Below are 27,428 nucleotides of genomic sequence, written 5' to 3'. Positions count from 1 at the left end.
CAATGCTTTTGAACCAGCATTCCCAGTATTGCCCTTCATATATAGTTGCTCCTAATTTATTCAATATTTGTTTACTTGGATTTCAACCAACTTGTCCAATCAGGAAATCTCTTCATTCTTCAACAAGACCTCCAACACATTTCTCTCTTGTATGTTCAATCACTGCTCACAGTTAAAACAGCCAGAAATAACTCATGAACAAAAAATTCCCAGCATTTCTAACAGCAACAATGCATAAAAAAAGATGATTCGCCTTTATGTAGCAATACATACTGCAATATCTCAGTGGTGCTGATATGTGCAATTAATGAACATTGCCAAAATACTCTGAGGAATTGTATGAAACTGCAGCTGCACTGAATTAAGGTGTTGCCTGTAATAAAACTGTTCTGCAACCCCTGCATTCATTTCAGTTTCTTTCCCAGCCCTCTTTCACTATTTCCTCCCTGACCCCACAAAGTCTGCCCATTCTGTAATAACTGTACAATTATACAAATAAAGTTTGTACAAGTGTTGTGAGTTTTGTTATTTTTACATTTTCAATGATTAATGAAAATGTTTCTCACGACTATCATCAATTAGACATAAATGTAACTCCTAGCCTGGTTGTACTGTAGGCACAGAGGTGCTCATCATACCTAATATGGAAAACATACAAATCTCATCAGATTTTCATTGAGTTCATCTGAAAATTTAGCAGAATTAGCCACCTGATTTGTTGATCTCGTACTGAAATGTGCTTTTATGTAGAGGTAGTCATTCAGTTCATAACTATAATTCTTTGCACTAGGACTGAAATAATGATGAAGATTCTCCCCCCCCCATCCCTAACTGGGACATTCTATCTTTCTCTACCAGATGATGGGTTGGCAGCTGAAACGTGTAGTCCTGTTACAATTTAAATTCAACTGCATTTGCTGTTCTAATTGGCACCATTTTGGCTTCTCAACTGCATTTGCTGTTCTAATTGGCACCATTTTGGCTTCTCACAGGAGTGAAGGTTAGCCTTGGCACTAAAGAATAAATTAATCAACAATTCAGGATTAATGTTCCAACTTCAAATTAAAATCAGCAGGCTGTCTGAAGAAGTTGCCAGTGAAATAAAACGAATGAAAAGTTACTGTTTTCCTGTAATTTATTCAGCGGCAAAATAATTTTAACTGATTATTACACAGCATTTTCTTAATTTGTGTTGCTGTTACTTTGAACCATTTCTGAGTCACAAAAATTCTTTAACCTCTTGATATGCTACACCCAAGAAGTCTTTTCTTTTAGCTCGCTCAGCATACATACCACACAAACATACATAATAGACTTGAACAATGTGGGGGGTTAAATGCAGCTATCTATTTTTAAAAACACTGCCCAAAAAATCTTCATAACCCAAAGTTTTAAATTTGAATTCAAAAAGTTAAAAATAATGAAAAGGAGCTAAATTCTTGCCCAAAATTAGAAAAAGGTAAACACATGAAGTTCTTGAATAATGGCCAGAAAGTTGCTTTGCAGAAGCTCAATTTCATTCTGAAACTGATTGGAAATGAGACGGGAAATGAAATCTAAGCTTATCCTTATCACAGTGGCGTTGTCAAAGTGGGGCACAATAATGGGGAAAGTTAAGAGGTGTACTGTTGGAAAGTTCTGCACCTGATCTCCACAAAGACCAGTGTTCAAGCAAGCAACAGAACATGGGATGTAGCAAGGGTTTAAAACTAAATAATGGAGGCACAGCATTAAAATTGCAAAGATGAGGTAAGAATAAAAGGCTAGAAAGAGAATAAATTATAAACAAACAATGACATCATGATTTGGAAAAAAAGTCTATAGATAAGGCTAGAAGTTAAAGAAAAAACTAAAAGACACAATCCCTTAATATACATAATAAAGAATGTCATAAGTATTATCTACAACCCATTACAAGTCATGACTGCAGGATGATAAAGACTGAAATCTGAAATTTGAAATACATAACATTAGGAAGGAAGGTGTTACAGAAGGAGAGTCTGGAGAATTAATAAATGGAAAACAAGAAAATGGGAGATGAATTAAACAGGCATTTTGCATCAGGCTTCACCACATAGGATATGAGTAACATCCCAGAAATAGCTGAATTGGGAGGGAGGAACTCAGGAAAATTACAATTACCAGCAAAGAAGTACTGAGCATATCGATGGAGCTGCGAGCTGGCAAGTCTCCAGGTCCTGATAGACTTCATCCTAGGGTCGTTAAAGTGGCTTGCAATACAGTTGTGTTGGTTTTAATTTTCCATAATTCCCTAGATTCTGGGAATCTTCCGTTAGATTGAAAATAGCAAATACAATTCCCTTAATCAAAATAGGATGGGAAACAGAAAGCAGGAAATTACAGGACAGTTAGCTTAGCATCAGTTACTGGTAAAATGTTACAAGCTATTATTATTAATCTTACAGCCAGGCATATTAAAATGTCAATGTAATGAGGCCAAGTCAACATCATTTTGTGAAGGATGATTCACATTTGACCGACTTACTGTAGTTCTTTGAAGTAATAGCATGGATAGAGGGGAAGCATGAATGCCATTGATAGACTTTCAGAAGGCATCTAATAAGCTTGTGGCTGGTATTGCTGTGACTTGGTCAAGTGCACCAAAGGAATTGTTGGAAAATTTGAAAATGAGACATAAGCTGAGGTATGAAAGCAAATTGTGAAGAGGACACAATTTATAAAGGGATAATATAGATAGCTGTGAATGGGTAAAATAGCTAGTAAATGCGGAAAATAATGTTAACAAAAAAATTCTTAAATGAATGTGGAGAGATTGCAGGGGTGAGAGAGGCACAAGAATTTCAGCATCTAAATGCATGATTTGAAGAATACATGTTGTAACCCTATTCAAACGATTAGGAAAGGTCACAAAATGTAATTGTTTTTTTGCAAGGGGAACTGGATACACAAGGAAGGCAATATGCTACAGTTATATTGTTCACTGATGAGAGCACATCTGAGAAGACTATGTACAGGTCTCCTGATTAAAGAATGTAAAAGCTTTGAAAGCAAATCAGAGAAGAATAATCCGGACTCAACATAAAATCTTATGAGGAAAGGTTGGTCATACCATCAGATATCTGCTGGAATATAGAAAAGTGAGAGAAGTCTTGACAGGATGAAAATGGATATATTATAGATGTTCCATTTGGAGGAAAATTTTTGAAAAAAAGGAATAGCATTTAAAAGTAAGGGTTTGTCCATTTAAGATAGATGAGCAGAAATATTTTTCTGAGAGGTTACAAGTCCTTTGAACTCTTATCTCTGAGTTAGATTGAATCCCTGCAGTTAGGGAAGTTAGGGAAGTTTGGTGTACAATTGAGGCTACAATCAGAACAGCCATTATCCCACTGAACATCACAGCAAGTTTAAAATGTCAACTGTTTCTAATTCATATGTTGGTGGAATTAAAAATTAAGAGTTGGAAAACTTTATAATGTGAGAATTTTGTTTAAAATATTTTTTGATGGCTTCCTTAGGTACCAGTGAGCCTCCAACGTAGTGCCTTACATAAAAGAATAAGCAGCATAGCCATGTTTAGCAGAAGAAGCCACTTTCACTGATGCTGAAGTTCATGCTAAAAATGGCCACTGGGGATTCATTATGAGGACATCACTGCCACTTAAATTGAATAATGATGCTCATGATGGAGACTGTATGACAATTTTGTGGCTAAGACTTCTCTCTTCACAGCAACCAGTTCACTGGGAGTAAACAAGCCATTCCTGAAAGAATTTTAATGTTTTTTTTTAAAACCATTCATTTACTGCTGCCATTCAAAATCTATCATGAGACTTCTTAAGTCAGTTTGTCAAGACTTCAGCAATACTTTTATAATTATTTATTCTGTAAATTAGTTTGGACTAAGTCACTGTTATGCATTCCAGCTCTAACAATTTAATTAAGTTTTAGAATCCATCAGGAAGAATCAGAACATTTGGTCATGGTATCTATTTGAGGTTCCCTCTGAGCTGCAATAGGAGAAAATATTGGTACAGGTAGATTAACAGGAGGCCGAGGTGAACTGCTTTCCTGTTAAAATGCAGTTCATCCACATTCTTGGGACCTGCTGTATCAGGATTGGAGTTCAACATCCAACATTTCTCTGTTATTTCATTCAGCTCCTAGTTCACACTGAAACCTACTGCTATGCATCAATATCCACTGTTGATTGAAGCATAGTGCCCGCATATACTCCTGTATGAAAATATCTTCAAACGAACACTGAAACTTCTGGAAAGTTTAAATAATTATCTATGAACATTACAACTGTTAAAGCATTTTTTTTTAAAACCCACATGTCTTATTTGTACTGCATCCAAAAGTAAATTAAATCTAAAATCTTATTAATTCATGTTTTTCAGCATCTGTAAAGTGCTCCTTAAAACATCTGTGAAAAGAGACTCAGAGTTAATGTTTCAAGTGAAAATCTAATCAGAACTGGGAAAGAAAAAAAAAGTTAGTTTTAAATTCCAGAAAAAATGGAGAAAGGACATCTGATAGGAAGAAAACAATCAGCAAACTGTAAAGATGGTTGGAGATAGAGATGGTTGATGAAAGAAATTAGAAGGAAAGAGAACAAAAGAAAAGCTGCGAAATACAGAGCTGCACAAAATGTTCGTTGGGTCAGGCTGAGCTCATACTAGCAAATCTAGTCAATATTGGCAATGGATGGTCTACTGCAGAAATAATAAGCTTTGATAGAAACTAATAAAGTTACTGATATTATAAAATTATCAATATTGGAATGCTGCAGCATACCCAGATGGAAGATGAGGTGTTGTTCCTCAATATTACAATGGGGCTCATTATAAAGTATAGGAGGTTACTTTCAGATAATTAAAGCAGGAATGGAATAGAATTAAATGGCAATCAACAGGAAGCTCAAAGTCATCATGTTGCTGTAGATGCAGCTATATTATGAACACTGAATGCAGTAAATGAGACTAGAAGTATGAATGTAAATCAGTACTTCATGTGGAAGGACTGCTTGGGCCCCTGAAAGGTGAGAAATGAAGTCAAACAGACAGGTGGTGCACTTCCCATTAATGTATAGAACTACACCAAGGGAGTGATAGGAGATGGAGAACAGATCAGGGGGTTGAAAAGGGAACAGTCTCTTTGGAATGCTGAAAGAAGAGAGGGAAAGATGGGAACTAAATATATGTGGATCACAGTGTATCGGAAGGATAGGGGGAATGGTGTGGTTCTGGTGGTTAAAAATGGAATTATTCATTGGAGAGGAGACATTGGATCAGAAGATGTAGAATCCCTGTGGGTAGAATTAAGAAACTGTAACGACAAAAATACACTGATGGGCATTGTATACAGGCTTCCAAACAGTCACTAGGATGTGCATGCAAACTAGAAGGCATGTAAAAAAGACAATGTTACATTAGTCATTGGGAATTTCAATATTCAGGTTGACTTGGGAAACCAGGTTGTTGCTGGATCCCAAGGGAAGAAATTTAATAAATGTTTCTTAGAACAGTTTGTGCCTGAGCCTACCAAGGAAAAGGCAATTCTGGATTGGATATTGTGTAATTAAGAGTTGAAAGGGGAGCTGAAGATAAGGGAACTCTTGGGAGGCAGTGATCACATTATGATAGAATTCACCCTGAGGTTAAGGAGAGAGCAAAACTAAAATCAGATGTGTCAGTATTCCAGTGGAATAAAGGGGACAAAACAGGTATAAGAGGGGAACTGGCAAAAGTTTATTGGAAAATCACATCAGCAGGATGGACAGCAGAGCAACAATAATTGGAGTTTCTTTGAGAAATAAGGAAAGTGCAGCACAGGTATATTCCAAAAATGAAGAAATATTTGAATGGAAAAATAGCTTAACTGTGGCTGACAAGAGAAGTCAAAACAAAAGTAAGAGCAAAGGAAAGGGCATACAAGGAAACCCACATTAGCCATGTCATAGAGGACTGGGAAGCTTTTTAAAGCTTAAAGAAGGCATCTAAGATGGCAATTAGGAAGGAAAAGATGAACTTTGAAGGGAAACAAGCAAAACCTTTTTTAAGCAAATTACAAGATAAAAGAGGTGGGAGTAGCTACCACACCAATAGAAAATAATGCTGAAGAAATTCTAATGGAAGACAATGAGATGAGAGAGGAACTGAATGAGTATTTTGCATCATTCTTCACTGTGGAACACATTAGCAGTATACCTGACCTGTAAAGGAAGAGAGGTGAGTCAGTCACGATCACCAAAGAGAAGGTGCTTGGTAAACTGAATAGTCTAAGGGTAGATTGATCTCCCGAACTAGATGGTATGCACCACTGGGTTCTGAAATAAGTAGCTGTAGAGATGGTGGAGGCATTAGTAATGATCTTCAAGTATCAATAAACTCTGGCATGGATCCAGAGGACTATAAAATTGCAACGGTCATTCCGTTATTTAAAGAAAAACAAGGGAGGCAGCAGAAATTAGAGACCTGTAAACCGAATATCAATGGTTGGAAAGTTGTTGGAATCGATTGTCAAGAGTGAGGTTATGGAGTAACTGGAGGTCCATTGAAAGATAGGCCAAAGTTAGCAAGGTTTTCTTAAGGGAAAATCTTGCCTGACAAATCTATTGCAATTTAATGAGGAAACCAAAAGCAGACTAGACAAAGGACATGCAGTGGATACTGCATATTTGTACTTTCAAGAGGCCTTTGACAAGGTGCTGAACACAATGTTCTTATCAAGATGAGAGCTCATGCAATTACAGGAAAGGTACCAGTATGGGTAGAGCATTAGCTGATAAGCAGGAAACAGAGAGTAGGAGTAAAGGGATCCTGTTTGGTTGACTACCAGTGATTTTACACCATGTGTTAATGATATGGATTGCAGAATAAATCACTTTGTGGCTAAGTTTGCAGATGATTCAAAGATAAGTGGAGAGGCAGGTAGTGATGAAGAAATTTAGGAAAATGAACAAAGACAGAGCAAATTAAATGCAACATTGGAAAGTGTATGGTCATGTACTTTGGTAGAAGAAATAAAAGGGAAGAATATTATTTGAATGGGGAGAAAATTAAAAATTCAGAGGTGCAAAGGGACTTTGGAGTCCTCATGCAGGATACCCTAAAGGTTAACCTCCAGGTAAGTCAGTGGTGAAGAAGGCTAATGCAATGTTGATATTCATACCTGGAGGAATATGAAATAAGAACAGGGATGTGATGTTGAGGCTTTATACTCACTTGGAGATGGGGTCCAGTTTTGGGCCCCTTGTTTAGGAAAGGATGTGCTAGCATTGGAGAGGGTTCAGAAAGGATTCACAAGAATTATTTCTGGAAATGAAGGGATTAGCATACGAGGAATGGATGACGGCTCTTAGACTGTACTTCTTGGTATTCAGAAGAATGAGGGAAGATGTCATGGAAGTATTTGAAAGGCCTGGACATAGTAGATGTGGCAGTTATTTCTCATGGTGATGGGTGGGAGGGGGGGTGGGGGTGTTAGGGTGTCCTAGACAAGAGAGACTTCAGGAATGAAGGATATCCATTTTAGACAGAGATGGAGAGAAGTTTCTTTAGACAGAGAGTGATAAACCCCTGGAATTTGCTACCGTGGACAGTTGTGGAGCCCAGGTCATTGGGTGTATTTATGGTAAAGATTGATAAATTTCTGAATAGTCAGGGGATCAAAGTTTATGGGGTGTAGGTAAGGGAATGGGCTGAGTGGGAGAATGGATCAGCTTCATGATAGAGCAGAGTGGACCCAATGGTCCAAATGGCTTTCTGCTCCTGTCTTATGGTCTTAAGATGTGTCAAGATGTGAAATTTCATTGAAGGTAGCAGATGCTACAAAGGGAGATTTATTGAATGTAGAGGGTCATTTCAAAAGGAAAGCCAGCTGCTCTGTCCCTAAGGAACATGGGTGAAGTCAGAGGTGCAGGGAATAGATGATTGAAGGTTAAGGGTTTCATCAACTATAGCAGGGAGGAAGCAATAGGTCAGGGGACAGATGTCACAAAAACTATCCTTCTTCCTTCTGCACGGTTCCATGCAACAGCAAGAAATTTGCTATTTCTCCTTTTATCTCTTCCCTTTTTACAAACCAAGATCACATGTCCTTCCAGATGATGTATGCTTCACTTATATTTCTTCAAACCTAGTGTACTTTATTTGATGCTCATAATGTCTTCCCCGTTATTCGGTGAAATTAAATACAGACTGAATAATCTCTTTGCTCATTTTGCAGCAACAAACTTAGTTTGCTAAGCTCTCTGGTACGAAGTGAAACACGAAAAGCTGCAGATACTGTGATTATAGTAAAAGCACACAGAAAAGCTAGAGGATCTCAGCCGGTCTCACAGCGTCCATAGGAGGTAAAGATACATTATCTAAGTTTTGGGCCTGAGTCCTTCTTGAAGGTACAGGTACACATCCTTTATCCGGAACCCTTGGAGACAATGTATTCTGAATTTTGGATTTTTCTGGATTTCAGAACAAAAGCCAGCTGTGCCAGATTTAAGGCCACCTGAATTGTGCTGTCATATCCACCCCCTTCCAGATGCGCTGCCGTCTCTCTCTCTCTCCTCCCCCTCGCTTGAGTCATGCTGCTGTCTCTCTCTCCTCCCCCTCGCTCGAGTCGCGCTGCCTTCTCTCTTCACCCCCCAGCCGCCCGAGTCGCGTTGCCTTCTCTCTCCTCCCCGCCCGCATTGCGCTGCCTTCTCTCTCCTCCCCCGCCCGCCCGAGTCGCGCTGCCTTCTCTCTCCTCCCCCACCCGCCCGAGTCGCGCTGCCTTCTCTCTCCTCCCCGCCCGCCCGAGTCGCGCTGCCTTCTCTCTCCTCCCCGCCCGCCTGTCATGCTGCCTTATCTCTTCCCCCCGCCCGCCCGAGTCGCGCTGCCTTCTCTCTCCTCCCCACCCTTCCAAGTTGCGCTGCCTTCTCTCTCCTCCCCCTGCCCGCCCGAGTCGCACTGTCTTCTCTCTCTCCCCTCGCCCACCCGCTCAACCTGGACACGCTGCTGTCTCCCTCTCTCCCCCACCCACCCGAGTTGTGCTGCTGTCTCCCTCCTCCCCCGCCCACCCAAGTCGCGCTGTTGTCTCTCTCTCCCCTCGCCCACCCGCTCAACCTAGACACGCTGCTGTCTCCCTCTCTCCCCCACCCACCCGAGTTGTGCTGCCGTCTCCCTCCTCCCCCCGCCCACCCAAGTCGCGCTGTTGTCTCTCTCTCCCCTCGCCCACCCGCTCAACCTAGATGCGCTGCTGTCTCTCTCTCCCCCCGCCCACCTGAGTTGTGCTGCCGTCTCTCTCCTCCCCCCGCCCACCCAAGTCGCGCTGTGGTCTCTCTCTCTCCCTTTGCCCACCCGCTCAACCTAGACACGCTGCTGTCTCTCTCTACCAGCACCAGGAAAAAAAAATGCTGGTTTTTGCGGATTTTAGATGTCCAGATAAAGGATTATGTACCTGTACAAGCAAAGAACAGGAAGGCATCAGAATAAAGACTGAAGAATGGCAGGGAGAGGAGTCCAGACTATAAAAAGGTGTTAATTGGATATTATCCTTGCCATTCTTCCCTCACTATTTTCAAAATCTAAAATTAATTTGTTTTCTCTTTCTCCATTTTTGTTTGTGGGTTTCTAATCTGAAACACTATTTACCTTTTCATATGTGTTGCTCTAATTGCTTTGTCCAGCATTAGTTGAGTTTTTTTAAATAGTATCCATTTCAAACTTCATTTTACCCTTTCATCAAATAATCTCATCTTTGAAGATGTAAAATTAAGAATATTTTCAAAAAGCAAACAAAAGACTGTTTTGATAGAGCCTATTTTAGTTATCCTCAGTATTTACATATGACACTCTGTTCGACATCATTAAGATGTGATTCCCCACCCCTTTGTTAAAACATTCAATAAGTATTTGGAATAAGGTTGGTGGAGAGTGGGGCGGGGGTGTGGGGCTTATCTCCTAAAACTCCTCTAACTCAAAACAGGCTTATACCATGTACCATGGGTACTCACATTTTCAAAATCATGGAGCGATCAGTTATTGTGAAGATTGTTATGAGCAAGGTCAAATGATGTCATTTGAACAATTAAAATATAAATATGGAATTCCTAACAACAAAATTTTCTGCTACTTTCAAATAAGAGCATATCTAAGCGATAAATTGGGCCCAACTGTTTTAAAGTGTAGTGATTTAGAGGCGTTGATTTGAATAATAAATACAAAGAAATTCACTTCAGCAATGTATCTTGTTCTTCAAAGGGCACCCCCAAACAGTGGGTTCATAAGTCCAGGCAGAGATGGGAATCTGACTTAAATGTAAGAATTAACAAAAAAATTTGGTCTGAATTATATCAGGATAGTATGACCAATACTATCAATGCAAGATATAGATTAGCACAATATAATTTTTTTGTATCAATTTTATCTCATCCCACAGAAATTAAACACAAATCTTTCAGATCAATGTTTCAGATGTGGTGAGGAGGTGGGAACTTTTTTTTAAACATTCAAGCTGGTCGTGTTCTAAAGTAAGATCCTTTTGAGTAGCTTTATGAAATTCTTTAACCCCGATTACAGGAACTCAATTTCCACAAATCCCAGAATTATTCTCATTGGGGAATATTACAGGGATAACACCTAAATTGAAACTGTCCAAATATCAAATAGAATTTGTTAAAATTGCACTGGCAGTGGCCAGGAAATGTATAACTGTTGCATGGAAGTCTGATTCACATCTAGGTATGGTACACTGGAACGCAGAGATACATAATTGTATTCCCCTAGAGAAGATTACCTACAACTTAAGAAAGAAGTATGAAATATTTGGCAACCATGTTTACAAAATTCAGGCATAAATCTTTAGATGAGTTCTTCCCAACCCTCGAGACGAGCATTGATCTTCTCCAAAGAAAATTAAATAGGATATAAATTTGTGATCTGTGGAGTATGTGTCATTTTTCAACCATCCAATGTTTTTTTTTCTTTCTTTGCTATCTCATCTTTTTCTTCCTTTTCAATACTTCTATCCATTCATTTCTTTTTTCTTTGGGGTCCTTGGGAGGGGAGTGGGGGCTGGGTTAATACCATCATGAAGTAAATATTGAATGTAGTTTTGTACTTGCATTTTTAATTTTGTAATTGACTCCTGTCTGGTTAAAAAAAAATTCTAAAATATTTTTTAAAAATGATGTGATTAGCCACAGAAGTCAGGTTTACACCTCCCCCCACCCCCCACAGAGATAACTGCAACCTACGTTCTTCTGCACAAGTTTTTTTTTACATTTAGGTTCTCAGCAATCCGAAACACTTCGATGGGCTCGAAACAAAACAGTTCAGATAACCTGTATCATTGGTGAAGGTGACCAGGGATTTTCATTATGTCAACATTTGTATTTTTAAAAAACAAGAGAGCCCTTAACTCAAAAATAACAATTGCTTTCTGTGCTTGATTGTGTGAGAAAACTAAATTATGAATATTTTTTAAAATAAATTATTATTTTACACAGGGGATAATCATTCAGAAAGTTTACAAAATATGTCCAAATGATTAGACCCCACTTGGAGTATTGTGTTCAGTTCCAGTCGCCTCATTATAGAAAGGATGTCAATGCTTTGGAGGGGTGGAGAGGAAATTTACCAAGTTGTTGCCTGGATCAAAGAACATGTCACATGAAGCCAGGTTGACAGAGCATTTCTCTTTGAATGACAAATGATGGGAAATGACAATAGAGGTGTACAAGATTATGAGGGGCCTAGATAGGGTAGACAATAGCAAGTACCAAAAGATATAAGTTTAAGGTGAATGGAGGAAAGTTTAAGGGAGATGGAGAGACAATTTAAAAAAAAAGATAGTAGTAGGAGCCTGGAATGCATTGGCGAGGGTGGTGCTGGAGGCTGTGTAATGGTTATATTCAAAAGGCTCTTAGACAGGCATAATGATGTAAGAAAAATAGAGGTTTATGAATGAGGTAGGGAAGGATAAGTCTGTTGTGGAATAGGTTTCCAAAGATCAACACAACACCGTGAGCCGAAGGGTCTATACTGCACTATAATGTTCTATAACTGAAGCACACACTTACCCCCAAAACACCAAACCTTTCACAGAAGTCCCATCCACAAAGGAAATCAATCTCATAGTTATGATTAAGAATAACTATAGCATTCTCTTTGCCGTACTTAATGTAATTCTTTTCTTCAGTATAAAGGGTACATTCAGTGCCTGACCACCACTCCAGCAGCCACACCAATTCTGTAATGTAAGAAAAAGCACAAGTTACACTAACTTTTTGCCAAGTCTAACAAGATAATTTGACATTTTCACAATTCTATTGTATTTTTTTTATTGTCACTTGTACAGAGATACAGTAAAATGTTTTGTTTTGCAAGTCCGCTCATACAGCAAATAATTCAATAATAAATAAGTAACAAGGAAGTTGTGTTACAATAAGTCAAAAGGTGCAGGGCAATAAAGATTATAGTTTTTTTTAATGTAAGGCCATGGTCTTTTGCCAGTATGAGATCCAGTTAAGCATCTGATGAGAGAAATGTTAGCGTAGCAGTTAGCACAATGCTAATGAAGCACCAGCAACCCTGATTCAAATCCAGCGCTCCAAGGAAAAGGGAGCAGATTAGCAGAAACTGGAGAAGTCAATGTTAATGCCATCCAGCTAGAGAGTGCCCAAACAGAAAATCAGGTGTTGTTTCTCCAATTTACGGATGGTCTTGGTGGGATAGTACATGAGACCATGGACAGACATGAGTATGGGAAGCATAACTGAAATGGTTGGCCACTGGGAGGACCCTGTCACATGCAAAGGAGCTCTGTCTGTACCAGTGACAGCCCTTATATACTATCTCACCAACACCACCTCTGAATTGGATGAACAACACCTGATTTTCCATCTGGGCACTATCCAGCAAGATGGCTTTAACATCAACTTCTTCCGTTTCTGCTAATCTACTCTCCTTTCTCCCTCCCTTCCCTCAGCTCTTCACCACCTTCCCTCTCTACTCATCTAACCATCCCTCTTTCCCTGCATGCTGCTGTGCCCTCTCTTCCTTCTCCACCTATTACCTCCTGCCTTTGCGACCTTGCTCCTCCCCCCCACATCTCCCCCTTGCTTTTTTATTCAGACATCTGCCGATTTTGTTTCTACGCCTTGAAGGGCTCAAGCTTGAAACATTAGTTAATTGTTTTAAGAATGCTTGCAAGACAGGAACTGATTTTACATCTCATGAAAAGTACAAAAATGTTCAGGTATTTCTCATCTAGATTTGCTTTATGCACGGAAATCTTTATTAATTCATCAGTTTTCCTTGATTATTGAGGCAAAGGCCAGAGACTGAACACTAAATTATTTACATCAGCTTTATCATTTCTAGATTATGCACATCTGGAAATCCAATATTGCTGTCAATTTATTACCTGATGGTGGCAAATGCTGGCAGTTTCACTAGAAAATAAAGACTAATTTTCATTCTGTAATTTTCAACCATATTCACGGACATCTAAACTTTCAATGGAACTTGCTTAATATCACAGCATGTGCATGGATTGCACAGGCTAAAGCGAGTGCACGATGAAATTGAAGTCTATGGCTTTCTACTCTATTAATGTTATAATCAACTTGTCACATCATTAAAATTCACAAGAATAAGTAAACCAAACTTTAATGCCCTCTTCCAGAGGGCAATGCCAGTACTCAGTCAACTCTGTTCCATGGGTTCTGAACCATCCCAACCAATGTTACGAGAAGATGTCACCAGACAGAAGAGTCAAAGATGTACTCCTCAGACAAATATGTAACATCTCTGCCAAACTTTATGGATGTCTGCCCCACCAATGCTTAAAATGGAGAAGGAGCATTTAGAATGGTATTGAGAATAGAGGACTGAGAATACACAGACCTTCTTCATGTTTGGGTGAAAACAAAAAGCATTTTATCATCACAAAAACGATCCGCCTTCAAACACCATCAGGAATCTCTTGCCCATGGAGGAAGAGTCTCCAGTTCCCACATTGATCTCATAAGTCATCTCAATCCACAAAACTGGAATGGAACAAAGCCATCCAAGGAAAAAGAGTAACATCAAGGCACGGAAGTAAACATTCTGCTGAAAGTATTATAAAGGAATAGAGAGTTTCACAACAAAATTTATATCTGGTGATTAATTTGTCAAATATTGTTGCAGCAAAATTAACTTTGGCAATCAGAATCTGTAAGTTCCTTTATTTTAATTTCAAAAACTTTATTCACATTAAAATGATACACAAAAAGTGGTGCAGTCTTTTCACATTCTTAGTGCCATATTCATAAATACATTTGGTCTCCATACATTGTAGTGCTAACTCTTTTTTTAAACCTTGAAGCACCACTGCCACAAATGGGGTCCCTGCAATTAGTCAGCCCTCTGTTGTCTGAAGGTCTTTCCCATCAGTATCAGCCCCTCAGTAAAGGAAAAGACCCGAAACTGTGGTTTTTCCATACACAACTGTTGCATTGGCTGAACCAAGTTTCAATGCATCCCTCGCATACCAGTCCGCAACATTCTCTCACAGACATCTCACAGCGATGGAAGACCAGTATTTTTTGGGCAGACTAAATAGCACTTTTCACCAAGTTTATAATCTTCCAACTGCACTAGATGTCTGTCTCTACACAAGTCCATAGGAACAGTCTGTCAATCAGAGAGTCCTTGGCTATGTTGCTGCTGGGGATGAACCTGGACAAGGATCATTCATCCTTCTCCACAGACTCTTAACAAATGCAGTCTCAAAAGAGCTAGGTAATTGTCTCCATCCACTGCAGTTATCTCGAAGGCAACATTAAAGAAACAATATTTTGCTCCACAGTTTTAAATTTGTGAGCAAACATTTCACGGGTGATTAAAGTGTACACTCCCCTCCAGATTTTATTCAAGGGTATTTGTGCACATTTTAGTTTGATCGTGCAGAAATTACAGCACTTTTTATTCATAGTCCTCTCATTCCTAGGCATCATAATATTTAGGACATAGCAATGGTATATATTATTAAAATCATTGTGTTTAGTACTTTGTTGCATATTCCTTGCATGTAATGACTGCTTGAAGTTTGCAATTCATATACATCACCAGGCCTGTTCTGCCAGGCCTCTACTGAAGCCATCTTCAGCTCCTGTTTACTTCAGGGGCTTGTTCCCTTAAGCTTTCTCTTCTCTGTCCTACTGCATTCCTCAGCTAGAGGGACTCAGCAGCTAAGGCAGCATCCATGGATAGAAATGGACAGTCAATGTTTCAGGTCTGGATCCTTTATTAGGACTAAATAATGATGATACATAGTATATCAAAAGAGGGGGTAGTTGGGAAAGGGCTGAGAGGTGATAGGACATTGGACAGAGGTAGGCAAGGCCATTGGGGTGAGGGAGGGGTAGGTTAGAGAGAAAACTAACAGAAGTAGGTAAATAGATAGAAACTGAAACCAGCCAAAAGTGAGGGTTACCCAAAATTGTGGAAAAACAAATCAAAGTTCAAATTTTAATTGAAGGGCTTATTTTCATCTCAAATAACTAACTACCATGAAATAACATAATTTTCTCATCTCCTCTTTAGGAGTAAGTATGGCTTAGTTTACTCCAATTTTCTGGATTCTGAGGAGACTGCTGAGGCCAATGTGGGAACCACAGGCTCATGACCCAAGTTATGCACTGCTTGCACAGCACTTCTGTGCTCTTGGTGGATGGACCAAAGGTTTTCAATAGCAGCTCAAATGATTCTTTACACATTAAATAATCATGAACTTGGGATTCCCAGGTCAATGGGAATGTTGTATTTCTTTTAGAAGTTCTGGCATCGAGCACACAAATAACATGTTCACTAATGTAACCAAAGCCTAAATGTTGGGCCCACTGGTCTGGAAGAAAGCAATATTGGTTCACTTATCATTACACTGAATTTGGATAATGTAGTAGTGCTAACATTTCAGTGTCATGACATACCTGCTCCAGTAGTCCAAGTCTCAGAAACATATACTGTGCTGTAGGTGGGGATGGGGTGGGGAATAGGAGTTCAATGTTGCCTGGTGGACCAAAGCCTTTGCAACTTCAAACACACCCACTATTACTCAAGGACTCTATTGGGAAGTAGTTCACTATTTCATGGAGAGAGCATCCATCTTTCTTGAATTATGAATTGGAATTCAGTCAAATTCAGAATCTTCTTTGGCTTGGCTTCGCGGACGAAGATTTATGGAGGGGGTAAATGTCCACGTCAGCTGCAGGCTCGTTTGTGGCTGACAAGTCCGATGCGGGACAGGCAGACACGGTTGCAGCGGTTGCAGGGGAAAATTGGTTGGTTGGGGTTGGGTGTTGGGTTTTTCCTCCTTTGTCTTTTGTCAGTGAGGTGGGCTCTGTGGTCTTCTTCAAAGGAGGTTGCCGCCCGCCAGACTGTGAGGCGCCAAGATTCAAGGTTTGAGGCGATATTGGCCCACTGGCGGTGGTCAATGTGGCAGGCACCAAGAGATTTCTTTAGGCAGTCCTTGTACCTCTTCTTTGGTGCACCTCTGTCACGGAGAGCTCGCCATATAACACGATCTTGGGAAGGCGATGGTCCTCCATTCTGGAGACGTGACCCACCCAGCGCAGTTGGATCTACAGCAGCGTGGATTCGATGCTGTCGGCCTCTGCCATCACGAGTACTTCGATGTTAGGGATGAAGTCGCTCCAATGAATGTTGAGGATGAAGCGGAGACAACGCTGGTGGAAGCGTTCTAGGAGCCGTAGGTGATGCCGGTAGAGGACCCATGATTCGGAGCCGAACAGGAGTGTGGATATGACAACGGCTCTGTATACGCTCATCTTTGTGAGGTTTTTCAGTTGGTTGTTTTTCCAGACTCATTTGTGTAGTCTTCCAAAGGCGCTATTTGCCTTGGCGAGTCTGTTGCCTATCTCGTTGTCGATCCTTGCATCTGATGAAATGGTGCAGCCGAGATAGGTAAACTGGTTGACCGTTTTGAGTTTTGTGTGCCTGATGGAGATGTGGGGGGGCTGGTAGTCATGGTGGGGAACTGGCTGATGGAGGACCTCAGTTTTATTCAGGCTGACTTCCAGGCCAAACATTTTGGCAGTTTCCGCAAAACAGGACGTCAAGCACTGAAGAGCTGGCTCTGAATGGGCAACTAAAGTGGCATCGTCTGCAAAGAGTAGTTCACGGACAAGTTGCTCTTGTGTCTTGGTGTGAGCTTGCAGGCGCCTCAGATTGAAGAGACTGCCATCCGTGCGGTACCGGATGTAAACAGCGTCTTCACTGTTGAGGTCTTTCATGGCTTGGTTCAGCATCATGCTGAAGAAGATTGAAAAGAGGGTTGGTGCGAGATCGCAGCCTTGCTTCACGCCATTGTTAATGGAGAAGGGTTCAGAGAGCTCATTGCTGTATCTGACCCGACCTTGTTGGTTTTCGTGCAGTTGGATAACCATGTTGAGGAACTTTGGGGGGCATCCGATGCGCTCTAGTATTTGCCAAAGCCCTTTCCTAGTCACGGTGTCAAAGGCTTTGGTGAGGTCAACAAAGGTGATGTAGAGTCCTTTGTTTTGTGCTCTGCACTTTTCTTGGAGCTGTCTGAGGGCAAAGACCATGTCAGTAGTTCCTCTGTTTGCGCGAAAGCCGCACTGTGATTCTGGGAGAACATTCTCGGCGACACTAGGTATTATTCTATTTAGGAGAATCCTAGCGAAGATTTTGCCTGCAATGGAGAGCAGCGTGATTCCCCTGTAGTTTGAGCCGTCTGATTTCTCGCCTTTGTTTTTGTACAGGGTGATGATGATGGCATCACGAAGGTCCTGAGGCAGTTTTCCTTGGTCCCAACAAAGCCATGAGGAATATTATGTCTGACAATAGACTTAAAATTAGATACAAGCTATGTACAACATGACTTTTCAAGCAACAACAATTTTGTCAGTTTAATTCTTCAACTTGGGTATCGCACCTGACCCAGACACTAGAACAACCATTCTCAACCTAGACCATATGGCATGTGGATAGTCACTGCACATATAGTCACTTAACCCTAATCCTAAAATTTAAACCCAAATTTAATTGGTGCTATTGGCTGAAATCTTTAGTATTTCTTTTGGGTTTTTTTTAATGTAGTTGATAGGAGAGAAGCATGGGAAAACAATAACTAAACTTGACTATTTCACACAGAAGGAGGCCAAAAAATTTGAGCATAAACCTAATGGGACCAGACCCAAAAAGGTTGAGAATGGCTTGGGTAAACGGACCATTGCTGTGCTGCATTTGTTCTGTGCAATGTACATTCTCTGTTCAGTCTGTAGCATAATGCAAATCTCAACAAAAACTTCTTTGAATGAAGTGCAGAATTCCTTTCCAATCTTTTTTTTTTATTTTTTAGTTTTCACACCATAAATCACAATAGCCATGATATACACTTTTTCTTTTTCACACATTTACAGTGACTTTTTCTCCCCCCCCCTCCCTCCTCCCAAGCCACCCCCCCCACCCCCCCCCTCTCATCCATTTTAGGTATACAATCTAGGTTGCATTAATTCAGTCAGACAATGTTGTCATTCAACAAAAATACACCAGAAATTCCACAGAGTCCATTCTTTTCTTTCCTTCTCCTTCCATCAACTTAGGTAATGTTTGTCCCCGGGAGGTTTTTGCTATTGTATTTAATGTAAGGCTCCCATACTTGTTCGAATATTTCAATATTATTTCTTAAACTATATGTTATTTTTTCTAATGGAATACATTTATTCATTTCTATATACCATTGTTGTATTTTCAAATTATCTTCCAATTTCCAGGTTGACATAATACATTTTTTTGCTACGGCTAGGGCTATCTTAACAAATCTTTTTTGTGCATCTTCCAAGTCAATTCCAAATTCTTTATTTTTTATGTTACTTAGGAGAAAGATCTCTGGATTCTTTGGTATATTGTTTTCTGTTATTTTATTTAATATCTGATTGAGATCATCCCAAAATTTTTCTACTCTCTCACATGTCCAGATTGCATGAATTGTTGTTCCCCTTTCTTTTTTACATCGAAAACATCTATCAGATACTGTTGGGTCCCATTTATTTAACTTTTGCGGTGTAATGTATAGTCTGTGTAACCAATTATATTGTATCATACGCAGCCTCGTATTTATTGTATTTCTCATCGTTCCAGAACATAATTTCTCCCATGTTTCCTTTTTTATCTTTATATTTAAATCTTGTTCCCATTTTTGTTTAGTTTTACCATTTGTTTCCTCATTCTCCTTTTCTTGCAGTTTGATATACATATTTGTTATAAATCTTTTGATTAACATTGTATCTGTAATCACATATTCAAGGTTACTTCCCTCTGGTAAACTCAAATTGCTTCCTAATTTATCTTTCAAGTAGGATCTCAGTTGGTAATATGCCAGCGCTGTATCTCCAGTTATATTGTACTTATCTCTCATTTGTTCAAAGGATAAGAATCTACTTCCTGAAAAACAATTTTCTATTCTTTTAATCCCTTTTTTTTCCCATTTTCTAAAGGAAAGGTTGTCTATTGTAAAAGGGAGTAGCTTATTTTGCGTCAATATTAGCTTTGGTAATTGATAATTTGTTTTATTTCTTTCTACATGAATCTTCTTCCATATATTGAGGAGATGGTGTAATACTGGAGAAGTTCTATGTTGTACCAATTTTTCGTCCGATTTATATAATGTGTGTTCAGGTATCTTTTCCCCTATTTTATCTAATTCTAATCTCGTCCAGTCTGGTTTTTCCCTTGTTTGATAAAAATCTGATAGGTACCTTAATTGTGCGGCTCTATAATAATTTTTGAAGTTTGGCAATTGTAAGCCTCCTTGTTTATACCATTCTGTTAATTTATCTAGTGCTATCCTCGGTTTCCCCCCTTTCCATAAAAATTTCCTTATTATTTTCTTTAACTCTTTGAAGAATTTTTCTGTCAGTTGTATTGGCAATGCCTGAAATAAGTATAGTATCCTTGGAAAAATGTTCATTTTAATACAGTTTATCCTTCCTATCAGTGTTAGTGGTAGCTCTTTCCAATGCTCTAAATCGTCCTGTAATTTTTTCATTAGTGGATTGTAATTGAGTTTATATAATTGGCCTAGATTTTTGTTTATTTGTACAACTAGGTATCTTATTGCCTGCGTTTGCCATCTGAATGGGGATTCCTTCTTAAATTTTGAGAAATCCGCGTTATTCATAGGCATTGCTTCACTTTTATTTACGTTTATCTTGTATCCCGACACTTCTCCATATTCCTTCAATTTCTTATATAGTTCTTTTATTGATAGTTCTGGTTCTGTTAAGTACACTATCACATCATCCGCAAATAGACTGATTTTATATTCCCTGTCTTTTATTTTTATTCCTTTTATATTATTATCTATTCTTATCGATTCTGCAAGTGGTTCTATAGCTAGCGCAAACAACAATGGTGATAGTGGGCATCCCTGCCGCGTTGACCTGCTTAAGTTAAATTGCTTTGATACATGTCCATTTACTGTCACTTTCGCTAACGGTCCCTTATATAATGCTTTAATCCAATTAATATACTTCTCCGGTAGACTGAATTTTTGCAATACTTTGAACAAAAAATTCCATTCTACTCTGTCGAAGGCCTTCTCTGCGTCTAAAGCAACTGCTACTGCAGGTGCTTTATTTCCTTCTACTGCATGAATTAAGTTAATAAATTTACAAATATTGTCTGTTGTGCGTCTTTTTTTGATAAATCCAGTTTGGTCTAAATTTACCATTTTCGGTACCTGTTCTGCTAATCTGTTTGCTAATAGTTTAGCTATTATCTTATAATCTGTGTTTAGCAAAGATATTCGTCTATATGACGCTGGTGAGAGTGGATCTTTCCCTTGTTTTAGTATCACTGTAATTATTGCTGTTTTACATGAATCTGGTAAGTTTTGTGTCTCATCAATCTGGTTGATTACATCCAGGAGGGGCGGTATTAATAGATCTTTAAATATTTTGTAGAATTCTATTGGGAGTCCATCCTCTCCTGGTGTCTTATTATTTGGTAATTTTTTTATTATCTCTTGTATTTCTACTGTTCCAAATGGTTCTGTTAATTTATTTTGTTCCTCTATTTGTAGTTTTGGTACTTCAATTTTAGTCAAAAATTCATCTATTTTCCCTTCTTTCCCTTCGTTTTCAGTTCGGTATAATTATTCATAGAATTCTCTGAAGTTTTCCTTAATTTCTTTTGGATTATATGTAATTTGTTTGTCTTTTTTCCTTGTTGCCAATGCCATTTTCTTAGTTTGCTCTGTCTTAAGCTGCCATGCTAAGATTTTGTGTGTTTTTTCACCTAGTTCATAATATTTCTGTTTTGTCTTCATTATATTCTTCTCCACCTTATATGTTTGTAATGTTTCATATTTTATTTTTTTATCCGCCAATTCTCTTCTTTTGGTTGTATCTTCCTTTATTGCTAATTTTTTTTCTATGTTTACTATTTCCCTTTCCAACTGCTCTGTTTCCTGATTATAGTCCTTCTTCATCTTGGTTGCATAACTTATTATTTGTCCTCTAATGAATGCTTTCATTGCGTCCCATAGTATAAACTTATCTTCCACTGATTCCGTATTTACTTCAAAGTACATTTTTAATTGTTTTTCAATAAAGTCTCTAAAATCCTGTCTTTTAAGTAGCATGGGGTTTAATCTCCATCTATACATTCTTGGAGGGATGTCCTCTAGCTTTACTGTCAGTATTAAGGGTGAATGGTCCGATAGCATTCTCGCTTTATATTCTGTTTTTCTTACTCTATCCTGCATACTAGCTGATAACAAAAATAGGTCTATTTTTGAGTATGTTTTATGTCTAGTCGAGTAGTATCAGTATTCCTTTTCTTTTGGGTTTTGTTTCCTCCATATGTCCACAAGTTTCATTTCTTGCATTGATTTAATTATAAATTTGGTTACTTTGTTCTTCCTGTTAATTTTTTTCCCCGTTTTATCCATATTTGGATCCAAATTCAGATTGAAATCCCCTCCTATTAGTATGTTCCCCTGCGTATTAGCTACCTTCAAAAAGATATCTTGCATAAACTTTTGATCTTCTTCGTTAGGTGAATATATATTAAGTAGATTCCAAAGCTCCGAATATATCTGACATTTTATCATAACATATCTCCCTGCTGGATCTATTATTTCCTCTTCTATTTTAAATGGCACATTTTTGCTAATTAATATAGCCACTCCTCTTGCTTTTGAATTATACGATGCTGCTGTTACATGTCCTACCCAATCTCTCTTTAATTTCTTGTGCTCCAATCAGTTAAGTGTGTTTCTTGGACAAATGCTATATCTATTTTTTCCTTTTTCAGTAAATTTAGTAGTTTCTTCCTTTTAATTTGGTTATGTATTCCATTAATATTTAAAGTCATATAGTTCAGCGGAGCCATTTTATATTTTGTTTATCTTCTCTTTCCGTTTTTCCATCATTACCTTTCCTCCTTTTCCATTTCTGTTTTCTTATTTTCAACTCTTTACCAGACAACATTCCTACAACATCCAACATTTTCCTTATTCTCCTATTTCTATCTTCTTTATCCCCAATCTCCCCTTCCCCTCCTGAGTTGTCCTTTATCCCTTGTCGGACAACCACATCTCCCCTCTCCATTTGGATTTGCGAATCCACTCGCAAGCGTCAACTGATTTTGCAGTGACCGCTCTTTTCCCCCACCCAACCCCCCCAGAAAAGATTTCACTTTTCATATGTCACAAAGGTCACTCTTTTAATTCCCTCCTTATTCTCTCTATTCCATTACCTTCCCTTATTAATTCTTGTCTATACTATCTATGTTTTCCTCTAATTACAGATACTTTCACGTATGCCCATCGTGGTCATTTTTACCCTCATTACCTGTCTTCATCCCTCAGTCTATTTTTGTCTTTACCACATACATATCAATCGTGATCATTTTTACTCTCATTACCCGTCTTCATCCCTCAGTCTATTTTTGTAATTGTTCTGCAAATTTTCGTGCTTCTTCTGGATCCGAGAACAGTCTGTTTTGTTGTCCTGGAATAAATATTTTCAATACCGCAGGATGCTTCAGTGTAAATTTATACCCTTTCTTCCATAAAATCGCCTTTGCTGTATTGAACTCTTTTCTCTTCTTTAGGAGTTCAAAACTTATATCTGGATAAATAAAGATTTTTTGCCCTTTATACTCCAGTGGTTTGTTGCCCTCTCTTACTTTTTCCATTGTCTTCTCCAGTACCTTTTCTCTTGTAGTATATCTTAGGAATTTTACTACAATAGATCTTGCTTTTTGTTGTGGTTGTGGTTTAGGGGCCAATGCTCTATGTGCCCTTTCTATTTCCATTTCTTGCTGTAGTTCTGGACATCCTAGGGTCTTAGGGATCCACTCTTTTATAAACTCCCTCATATTCTTGCCTTCTTCATCTTCCTTAAGGCCCACTATCTTTATGTTATTTCTTCTGTTATAATTTTCCATTATATCTATTTTTTGAGCTAGTAGTTCTTGTGTCTCTTTAGTTTTTTTATTAGATTCCTCCAATTTCTTTTTTAAGTTTTCTACCTCCATTTCTGCTGCTATTGCCCGTTCTTCCATCTTGTCCATTTTTTTCCCCATTTCTGTTAAGGTCATATCTATTTTATTCACTTTCTCTTCTGTGTTGTTTATTCTTCTTCTTAAATCATTGAATTCCTGTGTTTGCCATTCTTTAAATGATTCCATGTATCCTCTAACAAGAGCAAGTATATCCTTTACCTTGCCTTTTCCTTTATCTATTTCACTGTATTCTTCCTCTTCTTCTTCCTCTGGGTTGGCCATCTGTTGTTTCTTTGTTGCCCTTTCCTTCTCTTCTTTCTTGTTTTCATTGTTTTCTGTGGTCTCTTCTTGCTGCAGGTGTTCTGCAGCTGTCGTTGCCGGCTGTGGAGATCGACTCCCCAGCTGGTCCCCCCTCCCGTCGGTGTGTTTTTTTTCATGCGCATGCGCGGTTGCGCACTTTTACTCGGCTCTGTGAGCCACTGATGTAGTTCTTTTTCTACCGACCTGAGGTAGTGGGCTCCTCTCTCCACAGCGGGCCTCTTCGGACAGGTAAGGCCTTCACCTTTTTCCTCCGTTGTCTTCTCTTCCTCTCTTCTTACCGTTGATTTTGATTTTTCTTCTTTTGTCTCCATCTTCTTTCCACCTTTATACTCACTTTTCTTTAACTTGTATTTCTGTGCCTTTGTATTTTCTCTTGTTTTTCCCGACTTTTCTGGAGAGGGCTGGAGTTCACCGTCCGGCCACTACTCCATCACGTGACTCCTCATTCCTTTCCAATCTTGAAGAATTTTTAGTGCTCACTCTTATTCCCCTGCCACATTCCGACCACAATTCCCCCAACTTAATTATGTAAATGTTTCCTTCACCGTGATAAAAAAATCAAATTTACAAATATATTCCTTCATCTTAAACAGTCCTCTAAATGGAAACAATTTGCAGTCCAAAATTAGGATGTCAAATTATCAAGGAAATAACAACGACTCATACATTTGATAATGGATGCAGCATGATAATGCTGAGTTTCTCCAGCATGCTTGTGTATTGCATTCATAGATTTGAATATAATTTAAAAAATTTCTGGACAAATTATTCTAAACATTGCATTTTTTATGTACTGCAATAAGCACGCCAACTGACAAAACAAGAATGTAAATTAAGAATAAATTCCACTTTTTAAACAGCAAATCCATGTGCCATGGTGGTTGGGGGAGCATAGCAAAGGAGCTATGGTTAAAAGACCATTCACTGCATATGCTTGCACACAAAGTTATCTCTCTTCCACCTCATCAAACCTGTCTGTAGCAGAGAATTCCACAAGCTCAAAACTTTGAACACATTTCTCTTCATTTCAGCCCAAAACATCTTAACTAGTTTCCTGAGACTATAATCCCTTGTTCTGCCCCTCTTTGCTCCCTCAGGAAAACATCTTTACCATATCTAATCTGCCAAGTCCCATTAGAACTTTTCAGTTTTCAATTAAATCACATCTGCTCAACATAATCTGTTTTTAAATGACAATCCAACCATCTCAACAATCAATCTGGTAAACACTCACTGTTCTCCCTTTATTGCAAGTATATAAGAGTCAGAAGGTTGTACAGCATAGACACAAGCCCTTTAACCCAATTTATCCATGCCAACAAAATTGCTCATCTGACCTTATTCCACTTGCCTCATGTCCTTCTAACCCAGTGGTTCTGAACCTTTTTCTTTCTACTCACATATCACCTTAAGTAATCCTTATGCCAAAAGTGCTCTGTGATCAGTAAGGGATTACTTAAGGTGGTATTTAAGTGGGAAGGGACAGTTGAGAATCACTACTCTAGACTCAATTGTTATTGAAATATTTTGCTTGAGAAAAATTGTCATTGGTCCATTTTCTTTGGAGTTATGAAACTGTGCACATAATGAGTCAATTAAGTACAATTAAAACAGTGGTTTTCAAACTTCTTTCTTTCCACCCACATACCACTTAAGCAACCCCTTACTAATCACAGAGCACCTATGGCATAGGGATTACTTAAAGTGGTATGTGAGTGGAAAGAAAAAAGTTGAGAACCACTGTTCTAACCCTTTCCCATCCATGTCAGTGTGTATCCACTTCTACCATTTCCTCTGGCAGCTCATTCCACATACACAATACTGGTTGACAATGCTGTCTCTCAGATTCCCTTTAAATCTTTTCCCATTACCTTAAATTTGCACTCTTAGTTTTAGACACCACTGACCCAGGGAAAAGACCAACTATTCATCTTATCTATCCACATCATATTTTTATAATAGCTCTACAAAACCACCCCTCAGCTTTCAAAGCTCCAGGGAAAGAGGTAGCCTCACTCGCCTCTCTTTTATACAAGCACCAAACAACCTCAAGATTTTTTATTTAATCAGCCTTTCCAGTTTAATATCATCTTTCCTTTAGTAAATCAATCAGAACTGCACACCGTACTCCAAATATGACCTTACCAATGTATTGTACAACAGTAGCACTACATCCATTTCCTGTACACTGTCCCTTGACCTATGAAGGCAAGAAATCTAAATGCTTTATTCACCACCCTAACCATGGTCACTTTCATGGAATAATGTACGTACTCTGAAGCCTCTGTTTGACAACTCTCTTCAGGGATCTACTACTTACTGCGCTAATCCTGCCCTGTTTGAGTTGCCAAAATTCACATTTCATACTTATCTGAATTTAAACTTCATCTGGCATTTGAGACAATTGAACAAGTGCCAGTTGTAATCTTAGCTAACCTTCTTCCTCAATGTCCATCATACCACTAATTTCATCCTACATTCTCAACCAAATTGTGAATATAAATGATGAACAGTAGACTGGGTACATATTCCTGTGGTACACAACTTGTCACAGGACTCCAGTCTTTAAAAACCCTCCACCACCATAGACTGTCTCCTACTATCAAGTCAATTTTTGCAATTAATTGTCTACTTCTCCTTGAATTACTCTTGATTTAACTTTCTGGACAAGTCTACCATGCAGATCCTTGTCAAACGCCTTGCTAAAATCCATGCACACGTAAACCACTCTGCCCTCAATCTTCTTTGGAAACTCTTAAAAAGCCTCAATCGAATTCATGAGGCACGGTTTCCCACACACATGCTGACTATCCCTGATCAATTCTTGCTTTGCGAAATGCACATAGAATACATTCAGTGTCTCAATGCCTCTGATAACTTACCCAGCATAAAGTCATATAGTATGTAAAAAGGCCTTTCTGTCTAGCTTTTTCTCTCTGCATTGCAGTTTGTTTAAATTTTTGTATTTGTTTACATGTGCATATCTTCTTCAGTACAGTTTTTTGTACTGCAAATAAATGCTAATTCTGCCTCTCACACAGAAAAAAATAATCTTAGGGTTGTATATGATGTCATGTATGTACTCTAACAATAAATCTAAATTTTCAAATCTCAACTTGGAAGTTGGGGGGGCGTGGCAAGATGGCATAGAATCTAGACGTGTAATCTCGACCTCTCTGGCCGGACTTTTAAGTACCCGTTTTTAACTCTTTGTTTTCAAGTTTAAACTTTTTAAATTTTAGTCTAAAGTATTAAGGATCTGTTATGGCCATTAATGGTAAAAAGATTAAACCTCAAGTGCAGAAGAAACTACATTTTCGGAGTGTTGAAGATTTAGGGCCTAAACAGCTTGTTACAGCCTCAGGTTTAATTTCTTCAGTGCCTAAACCACAAAGATTGCCTGTGGGAGCTGTAAAAAAAATGACTACTACTTACCAAGAGAAGGACATCGCTGGCATTACCCGTTCTCAGGAGGAAGGTGCGTGTGCCCACGAAGAGGATCCTGATTCTGGCAACCTGCCGACTTTAACAGAGGGAGCACACAGGAAGACGACGCCATTGTCTGAAACAACTCAGGCCTGAAGAGATCGATCTAATTCG

The 27,428-nt window shown here is 38.8% G+C and overlaps 1 protein-coding gene across 10 annotated transcripts in view; it reads right to left on the bottom strand.

Moving 5' to 3' along the window:
• agpat4 (1-acylglycerol-3-phosphate O-acyltransferase 4 (lysophosphatidic acid acyltransferase, delta)) overlaps positions 1-27,428 on the bottom strand; it is a 287,637-nt gene that overhangs the window by 89,400 nt on the left and 170,809 nt on the right. For all 10 annotated transcript variants that reach the window (XR_011355899.1, XR_011355900.1, XM_069932043.1 and 7 more), the window contains exon 3: positions 12,047-12,216. Coding sequence is in view for 8 of the 10 variants with exons in the window: in XM_069932043.1 (XP_069788144.1) it covers positions 12,047-12,216 (170 nt within the window). In the remaining 2 variants the exon portion in view is untranslated. The remainder of the gene's footprint in view (positions 1-12,046; positions 12,217-27,428) is intronic.

This window comes from Narcine bancroftii, chromosome 4 (assembly GCF_036971445.1).
Source record: "Narcine bancroftii isolate sNarBan1 chromosome 4, sNarBan1.hap1, whole genome shotgun sequence".
In the NCBI taxonomy this organism is placed as follows: domain Eukaryota; kingdom Metazoa; phylum Chordata; class Chondrichthyes; order Torpediniformes; family Narcinidae; genus Narcine; species Narcine bancroftii.
The sequence above is the reverse complement of the archived record's forward strand: the minus strand, read 5'-3'. Positions and strand labels throughout refer to the sequence as shown.